Below are 13,637 nucleotides of genomic sequence, written 5' to 3'. Positions count from 1 at the left end.
CCCTCTGTTTCGCGCAACGCAGTAACCCAGCTTGCTCCCCTGCATTGCTTGAAACTTTAGTAAATATGCCTCACTTTGTGCAAACATAGCAAAAGGTATCCTGACTCAACTGGTTGTGGTGTGGCCAGAAGTATGAGGAATATGAGTGTTCAAAGCTGGAAAGTGTTTCCTTTGCAATCTTTTCAAACGCTGACCACGACAATAACATTTGATCTGTGTGTATATACTGAAATGGAGATAACTGAGGCAGAAGGTTGGATAAAAAGAAGTCTATATTGGTTCTGTTTTTATCATGGTCTCCTGTTCACTCTAATTTATAGGGAAGGGAGAAAGCAGAAAATAGGATGCTTGCTCAGGGGGCTTGTTGGTAGAGAGGGATGCTAGATGAATCACCTTCACCCTTCAAAGGATTGCCCCACACCAGGGAGCTATGACTTGGACTCTGACTTATTGTCCAGTTGCAACATGCACTGCCTTTTCTGTAGGGTATAAGAGTTTTCATCTGATTCTTCATTCATTGCAAAGTATTTGACTAAATGTGCACTCTGGGTGGTCGGATGGTAAATTAGAATCACAGCGAATCCCACTTAGGGTACCACAGACCTACAAACTGCCTTAATATGGTGCTTTATGAAGAAGAAAACATCTATTTGGCTTCAGCTCCTCATGCCTACAGCCAATTTCCAAGAGTTCAGCAATCTAGTTAGTTTTAAGTAGTTCTGTACAAAGTGATAACGTTTTTTTCATTCTAAGTATTCACACATTTCCACTTAAGGCTCTTCTTTTTACATTTTTAAAATCAGACTTCACTCCAAGAGTGAAGAATTCTAACCTTACTATCTATCCTTCGTAAAAATCCATGTCGATAGGGGCTTTGAGAATACTTCTTTGACGACTGCAGTGCACTCAGAAACTCAGAAAACAGTTATGTACAACATCTAGACCACTGGCATTAATTCACCACAAGACTAAGAGCAGTGGAAGTGACAGCACATACCTTTTTTGGACCATCTTCCTATGACATCACATGAGGTGTCATGGTATGACCTGTGCCTTCTGCTGATTGTCTTAAGACATGATGCCACATGACTTTTGGCCCTTGTGATATTCCAGGAGGTGATAACAGTGGAATTATGATGAGTTCATGATTAATGACATAATAAAATAATACTAAAAGACATACATCTATTTTGTGGCCACAATATATTAAAACTAGCACTGAAGAGATATGCTAGACATGCCTATTGCTAGGGGCATAGTCACCACAGGAGATGCCTCCCCGCAAAACCAGTGATCAGAAGCTGGAGTGTTGCTTGCCTTCACTGGGATTTAATTTCATTATGCCCAAATCCACTCGGCAAAATGTCTGCCCCCGAAAAGGCTGCTTCTTTCTTCCTATCAGCTTTGCCAACTGCGGCCCATTTGCAGCAGGCCATGGTTGCTAGCATTGTATCTGTACCTTCCTTCCTCTTACTACTGCCTCGCTTCCACTGACCATACCATCCTGAGATAGATGCTTCCCCTTACTTGCTGTGGCACACTTCAAAGAGGCCTCCGCTATCTCAGGCAACTATTAGCTAACATATGGGCATAGGCTTTCCTTTATTCCCCCAGCATGGCATGCTCCAATCACAGTGGAAAATTACAGTGTCGAAGCCTGCTTGATAGGTCTGCTGGGTTTTCCTATGACACTTGGGGTGCACTTCAAAAGAGGGAGCCAGAATGCCAAAACAATTCTTGTGTATCCACTGTCTGGTTGCTGAAAAGCCGACTTTTTGTTCTACCAGACTTTTATCTCTTGGTTTATGGGTGACCCGGGTTGGGGTACTCTGTCACAAAGGTGACAGATATCCAGTCTGACAAAATCTAAATCCCATAGGACATAATGGGATTTAGATTTTGGCGGATGGGATATCTGTCACCATAGTGACAGAGTAACCCATCCACCAATATCTAAATGAGGCCCTAAGTCAGAAGGTAAAATCTTTAGCCCAGGACTCACCTGGTTAGTGTATTCGACACATGCTCGATCACATACAGCATCAAGTTGCGCCTAGGTCCTGTTCTACTGCATCCATTAACTGTCATTGGCACATTACAAGGAAAATAAGCATTACCTCTCACAATCATTTTCTTTCTACCCTCTCTGATGCTCTTTTGTCAAAGAAAAGAATACTTAAACACTGTATTCAAATGTGTTTTTTTTAATTATTTTTTCCACTATTCTTTTTCACAAAAAATAGTATTTACTTACAGGTTGTTTGGCACATCATCATGGCTATCTTTTGCCCTGTCCCCTAACCAGCCTGTGCATGCAAATCCTCATGGGAGAAAGTACCAACTCACCACCTGCCCTCTTGCTGCACCTGTTCTTGAGTTGACAGAATTTCCGTGCCAATGGGGGAACTAGTCCTCCTTTGTACTGTGTATGCAGCAGGTTCTAAGCTGTCTGCCTGGTGTGTGGTGTACTGAGCCAGGCAGAGTGGGCCGTCCTGCCTCAGGAAGAAGTAGAATTGGACACTTCAGCCTATGATTTCACTGTGCTACTTAACTTAATCTTGTGAATGCCTAAACTAAAACCAACTTTGAATTTGGGGAAACTACTCCCCAACTAAAAGCCACACCTCTAAGCCAAGAGCATGGCCTACTCCTGTGTAGAAAGTTTATAAGTGCCACTCTGTCAATAGAGGCCAATACTGCTCTTCGAATAAATCCATTCCTGGGGACCGAGGATTCTCAGTTGCTGGACTCAAACTGTGGAATTAGCTCCCACCTGCGATAAGAGCAGTACTCAAGATTACCAATTTTTAAGAGCACCACATGCTCATCTCTTCACCAACCAAAAGTCACAAAACTACATTCCGCTTCTCAAAACTTGTGAACAACAAATGGTACCAGATCACTGTTTGTTTTAAAAACTAAAAACAGAAGATCAACTCACCAGTAGATACGCTAGCAGTGACTGGCCAGCTCCTTGCTTGCTCTTTTAGGGCTACCACATTTACTGTGTATTCCTCCCCAGGCTTTAGGCCTGTTTGGTTGAAGGAAGTGACATCACTGGGAAGCTGGGCTGTCACTCCACCTTCGTTGTTCTGAGATTACAGAAGTAAAAAATTAGATCCAAGCAGCAATACCCGATTGATAGTCACAGTAAATGCAGCTAATTAGTTCAGATGTTTTTTTTTATTGATGCCCCACCAATAATGTAAGAAGAAAAGTTTCCCATCAGGATCTCACTTCTGTTTCTATGGGCTGAGCAGTCACCTTCAGAATTTACCATTTCCATGTGTTTATGTGTATTTTCAAGTTCCGGCTTTTAGGAAACTCGTTATTGTATTTCTTCTTCTACAGTTGGGGACCTTAGCCAAATGTTTTATGTCACTAATGAGCTTACTCTTCTATCATGCCCATATCTATGACTGAGGACCATAGGTGAGCTTGCTCTTCCTTTATCTGTGGCTGGGGGAGGGTAGGAAACTTGCTGTTTAACTGTTATATGATTATAATGGAGGGCCTCCAGCATGCTTGCTCTTTGTACCATTTTGCATCATGTAGTACATGTGCAAACCCATAGAAAATCTGGGCCCAGATGCTCTAAATTTAGCAAGTGTGCTGAGGACATAGATATCTCTTCCTTTACTCATACCATTATGTGGGTGGCCCACTGTGTTGCTCACCTTGGGGATGAAGCTGATCTCCCAGCCGTCAAATGAGAATGGAAATGGTTCCCACTGCACCTCCACCGTGGTCTCAGTGATTGCTTTAAACTGCAGCCCTTCTGGTACAGAGAGATCTGGAAAACAGAGCAAAAACACAGTGTCATTCTCCTCTTGCCAACATAGACCTTTCCCTCCCAGGCCAATCTGCTGAGTAGACATATTTTTTTTAATTTGGTCTGTAGGAGTATTTACATGTTTTTGACTGGCTTTGGTAACTTGTGTGTTGCTTACTGGACATTCAGAGGCATTGATTTTTTTAATCTAATTTCCATCTTTCACTAAAGTCTTTTAGGACAAGGGATGTAAATGCCTATGAAAGCCTGGTAGGTGTGCGAGAGGGCACATACAGAAAATGTAAATAACTCTGATTCAGGTCTCCTGAGTCAAGCATCAGCCTATCAGGAAATTCTCCATATTTCCATAAAGGGCCGGTCCAGTGCTCGCTCAAAAAGGCCAAACTGTATCTTGCCCACAAAAGGTGATCTCCATCTCGCCCATTTCAACAAGGTTTGAAGAGGAGGCAAGCGTAGTCGAACCAGCTAGAGACTCTGTGACATACAAACCTACCAGGGAATGTCATTACAATATGGAAAGATTACTTGCGAAATAGTCGGCATAAAAATTCAAGAGAGTGAAGCATGGAACAGAACCTGAAGCAATCGAAAAATTTCAAAAGGGGACTACTCCTAGGCCTGAATTCCACATCTGGCGCAATGTCTTGGTTTGTACTATGGCATACCCTACACTTGGTGGACCGACACACCACCCTTGATTACAAAAAAATATGCACTGCTCGCAGCGCAGACAAGATCTCAGACATGATCTCAGACAGTTCATGCCTGCATTGAGGAGAGCACGTGAGGTAAAGAAAAGGCTGCGGTTTGCAACAGCAACTCAGTCTTTCACTGAATTAGGACTGGCTTCAATTTCAAGAGGGGACGTGATACCTTCCACAGGCAGGTGTAGTGTGTTACTGTACCTAACTGCAAAGGGATGCTTGCCAGGTCCCTGCACCCCCATGAGCTCCTTCCAAGAAGAGCCTTGTGGGGTGCATTGACTGAGCACCATATCTATGGGCCAGAGATCACAGATGCAATGGATTAAGGGGGTGATTCCAACCTTGACGGGCGGCGGAGGCCGCCCGCCAAAGTTCCCCCAACAGAATACCGCTACGCGGTCAGAAGACCGCCGCGGTTATTCTGTGTTTCCCGCTGGGCTGGCGGGCGACCGCCAGAAGGCCGCCCGCCAGCCCAGCGGGAAACCCCTTCCCACGAGGATGCCGGCTCCGAATGGAGCCGGCGAGTGGGAAGGGTGCGACGGGTGCAGTTGCACCCGTCGCGATTTTCAGTGTCTGCAAAGCAGACACTGAAAATCTTAGTGGGGCCCTCTTACGGGGGCCCCTGCAGTGCCCATGCCATTGGCCCCAGGGGCCCCACGACACCCCTCACCGCCATCCTGTTCCTGGCGGTCAAAACCGCCAGGAACAGGATGGCGGTGAGGGGGTCGGAATCCCCATGGCGGCGCAGCTTGAGGATTCCTCAGGGCAGCGGAAAACCGGCGGGAGACCGCCGGTTTTCCCTTTCTGACCGCGGCCATACCGCTGCGGTCAGCATGCCCTTGGGAGCACCGCCAGCCTGTTGGCGGTGCTCCCGCAGTCGTTGACCCTGGCGGTCAATAACCGCCAGGGTCAGAATGACCCCCTAAGTTTCCTCATTTGTATGGGACCACACCCCATGCAAATTGCATGGTCCTGTTAGCACCCAACTTGAATTGTTGCAACCCATGCTACAGGAGGTGTCTCACAAACATCTGCAGCCCCTTCTGTAATACCCAATTCTTCCATGGGTGCAAACAATGGCATCAAATGTGCGATGCACACCAGGAGCGCTTTGTATAATATGGCCCTTGTTATTCAAACGGCTTAGTACAAAGAGGATCTTGAACACGTTTGGGATGCAAACATAACACACCTTCATAGTTATTGATCCTGGTGGTGTGCAAAGCTTCAAAGTGTTTCTCTACATAATTCCGAGTTTTTATTTTTTTTATTTTGCAATTTTTGTGAATTCATGAAGTTAAATTTTTTTTTTACTAGAAATATTAACTAAAGTTGCTTGTGAAAGCCGCTATATTACTAGGCTTTGCACAGGAGAATTGCCTCCGAAAAAATATGTGGGCAAACTTTGCAATCAGCAAGAAGTGCAAAGTTTCCCTGCTTCACATAACTTCGAGGCAAAGTATAAAGGTTTGTTAGCTAAAAACACTTTCTGGCACTACTCCCTCTATTAAAGACTGAATGAAGAAACAAATTTAACCCTGCTTGAGGCGGGTTCCATGAAAAGTACTATTTATCCGATAACATGATATTTCTACGTATGTACGTAATTACAATGCTATCTACAAATGGCCAAAAAGGGATTAATGCGGGGGCAGAGTCTTCAACCTGAACACTCCTGAGCTCTGAGGGTAATGGAGGTGGAACATGGCACCTGAAGTTTTTAACATTGAAGTCCTGATTTAAAAAAGGGTGTACACAGAAGTAGCACCATAAAACCAGGGGCACTGTATAGCGGTGCTTAATTTATAAATAATAAGGTGCCGGTGCCCAAAGCCCTCCTCAAACACGCGGCTGCTGCAATTAAATGTGTGAACACGGAATACTCAGGCAGCGTAATCCTGAAGCTATCTTGGGCCTCTTCAATCTATATAAAGCCACTCCCTGCCCCTATAGTTCACTCTTGCAGCTTTCTACTTTCTCTCTTTGTGACGCTTTTTCATTTTTCTCTTCCTCCGTCTTTTCCGTGTGTGTCTTTTGCTCACAGCAAATGCTTGAGGCAGAGGAATAAGCCCCGGCCCTAAAAAATAAGTGCTGGTGCTCAGCACCGGAAACAACAAGCACAAATTAAGCACTGCTGTATAGAGACATCCTGACTGCAGCTTCTTTCCTGTAGGTGTTGTTCTATTGGGAGTTGAGACTTTTGGTTGCCCTCTCTCTTCTTGATTGGACAGTTGATTACGTTAAACCACCATAGCATGCAGTGTCATCATGGTGCTGGATCAGTGGTTGCTAGATGTCTCATGTCAGAACCCCCTTCAGAAGGCCACGGGCAAGCAGGGGTTACTGAGCCGCACCGTGGTGGTTGAGGCCTTTTACTCTTGATGTCCTAGGGCCCACCCTACTATGGATCCCGCTGAACTGGGCCAAGCACCTCTTTCTGCACCTGACTCCCAGTTAGATAGCGTAGGATGAGCAGTCAAGGCTCCTTCAGAGGGAAGCACAGATACAAATCAGTGAACACGACTCATACCTCAGCGTGCAAGCTGCTCAAACAATAAATCAATTTCCAGTCAAATACTTGTGTTTATATAGAAAGAAGTATTTTAATTCTAACTTTACACATGGAAAGGTAAATTACATTCAAAAGCAGTAGCACAATCCCCCTTGATGTTGGGGCTCTAGTAGATGTCAGGCCACTGCCTGTCCTCCCACCTCTAGAGCAAAGGGTTCGATGTTAATCCCCTTTCACTGAGGAACGCATCCAGGGAGCTTAAACTCTTAGGCCACACTCAAAAGTTCTACCCTCAGATTCTGTTTGCAAGTTCAGTCACTACAGTCAATGGGGTTGCAGCACCAATGGCAGTGTGTCCCCTGGGGCCCCAAAGGGCCGGTTCTTGGCTTACTCATTCTGGTGGTATGGAATGGAACCTTTCAGTGGTGTAGCAGTCCTGCTCATGGTAGGGAAAGCCTACCTGCACGTGGTCACGCCTGGCAAGTGCAGGCTCTCTGACTCGAGTCAAACTACCAGCTGGTTCGGACAATCAGGGTGGCTCCAGCGTTTCTGCGGTAAGTCACTTTCCCCTCTGTAGGGATGGTCTCTTTGCTCTGGCTGGGGCCCGGCTGTTTTCTGTTGATCCTCTGGCTTCCTTCGGTGCGGTCCACAGAATGCGGGCTGGTCCCACCATGGTCACAGCAGCATTGTCTCAGACTAGGGCAATGACCCAGACGCTTGGCCTCGGCGTTACTGGAGGCGCATCGTGGCATACGGGGTCACTAACACAGCACTTACAAGTCCGGTCACGCTGACCGGATGTTGGCATCCAAGGCAGCCCCTCCTGGCATATGCGGTCACCAAATTAATCCTGCACACGACATGGACGACAGCCTGATTGGTGTGGGAGTGGGTTTCTCCCAAGTTGCCCCTTGACTCAGTCCACGGTGGACCCTCCTGGCATACAGGGTTGCCTATAAAGTCCAACAGACGGGCTGTGATCCGATTGGTGCAGGGCTGAATTTCTCACACCTCACACAAAGTCCTCACACCAGGCTGTGTTCTGGACCTCGCTCTCTCCAATGCTCTCTTCTTCCTCATGACCACACAGGTCTTGGCAAGCACACAGGGCAGGTGATCTTCGCTTCCCTGGGTGATGTCCTCTCACCCATCAGGGTGGCTAGCAGGTTGGGCCTCTAGTCCTGGTCACAACTTTTTCAGAGCTTCCCTACTTATAGTCCTTTTCCAGACACAAGATGTGACTTAGTTTCTGGATCTTTGATGGTGGTATTTGCTTCCCTGAAATTGACCTTTTTCCCTTTCTTCTTCCTCCTGAAGGATGTCTCTTACAGCCAGAAGGACTCTAAAGCTGATTAACCCACAACATGATTCATGATCAGAGTTCATACCTGGATTTCAGCCAAAGTGATATGTACATCAAAAGTTTACTCCTGGGCCCTCAGCCCTACTCTTTATAATTCCCTTATCAGCCTCATCTCCCTGTTCCTGAGTTTCGTCCAGGACCCTTCCTTGTGATCTATCACTGAATTAAAGAACCCTTTGAAATGCACAGGGAGAGCCTGGTTCTCCCTTCATCCAGTGCTTGTCCTATCCAGCTCACAGGAATGCAGCAATACGCAAATGTGTCTGGGGGAAAATTCCTCTACTCATGTTTTCACCAGGGAGGCCTGGGCTTTCCAAAATGAAACCCAAGGTCCCCCATGTTATTTACTTCTGCACTCAGAGTACTCTACCAGCACACTCCACTGCCTATGAATATTATCTGCACACACACACACTCAGTCTGAGTACACTGTTCAGTACTGCAGTCTCTCTGTACTGCATCAGAGTGTGTTATTTGAAAAGCACACCCTGCCAGCATAAACATTTACCATGTTTCCATCATGCACACGCTTCCTGATCAACCTGATGTAGGCCAGGGGTATGGTAAACATAGAACAGTGGAACTTTTAAAAAGATGAGTGAGCCGGTAGACCTCACTCCCGTGACACAAGGTAAAAAGGATGTGTTGATTACTACTGATTACTACACAGTATGCTACCACCACCGCGTTTGTGCTGTTTAACTCCTGGTGAAGGCAGTAGCCTTCCACCCTTATGAGGGTAGCACTTTGAACATCCCTCCTGGTCCAACATAGACATAGGCCTGTCTCATGGACTGCAGTGTTTGTCATGGTGCACACACATGATCCTTGTTCACCTATGGCAAAAAATCTGCATTAGGGATCCAGACAACAATATAGTTGGGTACACGTCTCTCACCATACAGAGGACTTTTCCGTCCCTACACATAATTTCTAGTGATATTTCCCTTGTATCCCAAATCCGAGGGGTGAGATTTATATCAGTAGACAATGTTTAGGTTGATGCACCATTACGATCCAGGGCTAAATTCAGATCCCTGGGCAAACTTGTCTTTACACAGAAATCCAAATTACAATTTGTGTGATAATGATTACATCCTTGCCTTTTTCCTCAGATAAGTTCAGGCAGATCAAACCTGCCAATAAAGGTCCAAAACAAGGAAAAACAAGCACAAATTGGTGTGTGAAAAAGTAATTCTGCATGTTATGCCTAGTTTCCTGTTCAAAACGACACTCAGACTAGGAGGTTTTCACCACACAGAGTAGATGCCTCACACTAGGGTAAAAAGATTTACCATGTAGGAGAAATACTCCACCCTATTCGACAAACTTGTAATGAGAGCCCTAGAACTCCATCAGTGTATTACAGCCTGCATGGACGTAATAGAAAGTCTAAATGGGACACATTTCCATTTCTCTGTATATGCACTGATTGCCCTGATAGTGCTTATTGTAGTCAGGTATTTTTGGCAGTTAAACTCTAAATTAGGCCCTTAGAGTAATAGAAGTGGAGAAATCTCAATCTCAATGGACTGCAGGAGATATTACATTATGTGAGGATGTGGGAGAATTAAATGATATGGCTATGCAGCCTTACAGTGTGAAACACTTGAAAAACTTATCTTGGGTCCGGTTGCGCTCGTTTGTAAAACCTTAACATCTAACTCTGAGTAGAAATGGATTGAGCATCAAGGCTTAAACAAAGGAACTAGTGTAAAGCATTTAACAGCACCAAACAACAAAATAAGACAACCACACAACACAAAAGAAATTCAACAGTTCAAGATGAGTAAAATGTACCTGAGGGTTCCAGAGATAGATATTTTTAAACAAGCAGTGTTAACTGTAAAGTTTCTAAACTTTTGAATAGTTGGTAAGAATTGAGTTTGACCCCACCGGCCCAAATTAGGTGACCAAATCCAATAGGGGATGCTCTGGAGGGCCAATGAGGAAGAGATGGACAGTTACCTGACCACAAAAGCATTTTCCAGTCCAGTTCCAAACTTTACAATATGACCGCCATAGACTTCAATAGGCTAGTCCTGATGCTGCGGACACATGAGATGGAAGATGCTCAAGGATGGTGTGGGTGCTGAGCAGTCAACAGGGGTGTCTTTGAGGTTCTTGCTCGGTCCATGGGTCAGGTGGGTTGACTTTGACAGCAGAGGTTGGGATCCTGCGAAGTCCTCTTTAAGGCAGTGGAAGGCCAGCTGTGGCCGGACTTCCAGTCTCTGTACACTGCGGTCCCAGTGATATCCTTTGGTGGAGACTGGTGTCCGTCTTGTATGACCAATCTGGACTCAGATGACATTCCCTGTTCTAGCTGACTCAGGTACAACTTTTGACCATTGAGGATTAGTTTCATGGGGCACCAAGCGGCAGTCAGTGGAGAATCTTCTGAAGTGGTTAATGACTTCCTGAGGTTGGCTACTTCAGCTTTGATGACCTTGATGCTGGTTACAGGGGGCCAACCAACTGACCCTTGCAGGCACTTCTTTGGTCTGGGGCTGGGGAATGCCTTTTCCCTGAGCCAGGAGCTACAGGCACAATCCTCTCTTTGCTAGCAGAAGGTGCAGGTGCAATCCAGCAGATGGTGCAGCCTCTCTTTGCACAAGGCCAGGGGTCAGCATGGCAGTCCTTCTTCAGTCCTTGTTCCAGTTCCAACCTGAACTGATTTTCAAGGTGCAAAGGGTGCCATATTTATTCTCAGAAAGTGCCTGGGGGACGATGTGATCATTAGCTAATGAGATACCAGGTCCTCACCTTCTTAGTGCCGACTTTTTGGCTATGTGTGGCATCTGGCAATCCCAAAGTGCACTATCCTGCCCACACTCAAGATGTCCGGACCTTTCTGTGGATGTTAGGAGCTTAGAAGCCCAACCTCGAGGTGTGGCTAATGTGGGCTACATGTCTACAGGAAAACCGGTTTTGGCACTGGTCTCCTCTCTCTGACCCCATCGCCAGCCCATCTACCTGAAGAAAGGGTAGCCCCTCAGGAGCGTGATCTCTATCTGCCCACCAAAGGCAGCCTTGCCATTGAAGCAGACCATTTGGCCTAACACCCTGTGTGGTGTCCTGGAAAGGGGAGGTGACACCTCACCTTGTAGCAGGCTGCTATTGTTCCTAAGTCTGAGAGTCATTCACACTACTCCCCAAGAGGGCAGAAATATGTCTGATTACCAGTGACCGTGTAAGGCCACTGGACAAACTAGGTCACAGAGTGGCAAATTTCTTAAAAGTTGAATTTTTTTAATAGTGACATTATATTCGACTTGGACATCAAGTCAGGTTTAATGCCACAATCAGTAAGAGACCTTACAGCACCCAGCTGATTAATCCCATTCAGAGGTTAGCCAGGCTGAGGGGTCATTCGGACCCCTCAGTTAGCCAATGGGTCTACTAACTCTCCCACAGCAATACAGCAATTTAGAATTTATGCTCTTAAGAAACATATAAAAATACATCTGCTATTTAATACAGCTCTCTGCCTTAGTGGGAGATAGGTCTTTCTTACAGGAGGCTTACATATATTGTTAAGGGACCTGGGGGCTTTGCCTTTGGTTTGAATGGCAAAGGTGAACTAGCAGTGTGACCACTACCCTTCTAGTCTGCAGTGGCAGGCTGGGGGCCATTTTGTTCCCAGTCACACTGAGGGTGGCACAAAGACTGCTGCAGCCCTGGATGGACAATCTGCCATACATGCCTTGGGTACCTTATACTAGGAACGTATAAGTAAGTCAGTCCTTCCAACTGGGGGTAACAAATTTGACATACACTTTGTAATGGGTTAGAACACTGGAATTGAGATCTGGTTAGCAGGCCTTAGTGCACTCACAGAGTCCCTAAACCGATAGCATCAGTCCAATAATGTGTGGGTGAACGTCCAAAAAGTGGCATTTCCTTACATGGTCCCTCTCCAGAGAAAAGGTGCTGAGTAACTACCCTTGTGCGGGTGGTTCTTATCATCAGGGGGAAGAACCTGGAAATGCCATCTGCACCTGCATGGTCAGTCCCAAGTCTGTGTTCCACTGTAAAGTCCATACCCTCTATGGAGATGGACTATCTCAACAGCTTGGGGTTGTCTTCTCTCATCTGTATTAGCCATCTGAGAGGTCTGTTGTCAGTTTGAACTCTGAAGTGAGTCCCAAGTAGGTAGAGTCTCAGCTTCTTCAGGGACCAAACCACAGCAAAGGCTTACCTCTTGATGGCACTCCAACGCTGCTCTCTAGGTAGAAGTGCTTGCTGATAAAGGCAACTGGTTGATCCTGACCCTGATCATTCAGCTGTGGTGGAATTTCCCTAATCCCATATCATGAAGCATTAGCTTGGACCAAAAACTCTTGCTAAAATCAGGTGCCTCCATGACAGGTGCTGAGCGCAAAGCTTCCTTAAGGGTATCAAAGGCCTTTTGACATTCGTCAGTCCATATGACTTCCCTGGTTGCTTTTTGGAGGTTAACCCTGTCAGTGGTACCACTATGGTACCATACCCTTTCTCAAATCTTCTGTAATATCTAGTCAGACCAAGAAAGGCTCTGACTTTTGTCTGTGTCTTAGAAGCTTCCCCAGTGAGAATTGTCTAGCTCTTGGGCTGGAGAGACTATACATGGCCTCCACCCACTTGGTGGCCCCAGTACGCTACTGACAATTGGCCTATCTGGCACTTACTTGCTTTGATAGTCAGCCCTGCTGTTGAAGGGCGTGAAGCACTTCTCTGAGGTGGACCAGGTGATCCTCCCAGGTGGAACTGAAGACAGCAATATCATCCAGATATGGTGCACTAAAGTCTTCCAAAACCTGAAAATACTTGTTTCACCAACCTCTGGAAGGCAGCAGCTGCAGTTTTCAATCCAAAGAATCCAATCTTGAATTGAAAGTGGCCTTCACGAGTTCAAAATAACAGACCTCTCCTTGGCTTCTGATGTGAGGGCTATCTACCGATAACCTGAAGTCGTGTCAAAGCTGCTCAGATATTCTGCAGCCCCACCAACTTATCTATGAGCTCATCTGCTCTTGGAATGGGGTGAGCATCAGTCTTGGTAACTGCATTCAAGCCCTCTGTAGTCCACACAAAATCTCATTTCTAGCTTTCCTCCCTTGGAGCTTGGCTTAGGCACCAAGGCTACTGGGCTAGCCCATGGACTACTAGAGGACTCAATCACCCCTAACTCCAACATCTTTCCAACCTCAGCTTTGATGCTAGCTTTGACTTGGTCTGACAATCTGTGTATCTCACCTTTGACAAATAAACTGTCATGGTGTCCAC

General features: G+C 46.1%; 1 protein-coding gene across 1 annotated transcript in view; it reads right to left on the bottom strand.

Annotated features, from left to right (window-relative positions):
- Nucleotides 1-13,637, bottom strand: part of TNR (tenascin R) — an 847,456-nt gene that overhangs the window by 189,670 nt on the left and 644,149 nt on the right. The window contains exons 7-8 of the mRNA XM_069231566.1: nucleotides 3,678-3,793; nucleotides 2,942-3,092 (exon numbers count right to left, since the gene is read on the bottom strand). Coding sequence (XP_069087667.1) covers nucleotides 2,942-3,092; nucleotides 3,678-3,793 — 267 coding nt within the window. The remainder of the gene's footprint in view (nucleotides 1-2,941; nucleotides 3,093-3,677; nucleotides 3,794-13,637) is intronic.

This window comes from Pleurodeles waltl, chromosome 4_2, assembly GCF_031143425.1.
Source record: "Pleurodeles waltl isolate 20211129_DDA chromosome 4_2, aPleWal1.hap1.20221129, whole genome shotgun sequence".
Taxonomy (NCBI): Eukaryota; Metazoa; Chordata; class Amphibia; order Caudata; family Salamandridae; genus Pleurodeles; species Pleurodeles waltl.
The sequence above is the reverse complement of the archived record's forward strand: the minus strand, read 5'-3'. Positions and strand labels throughout refer to the sequence as shown.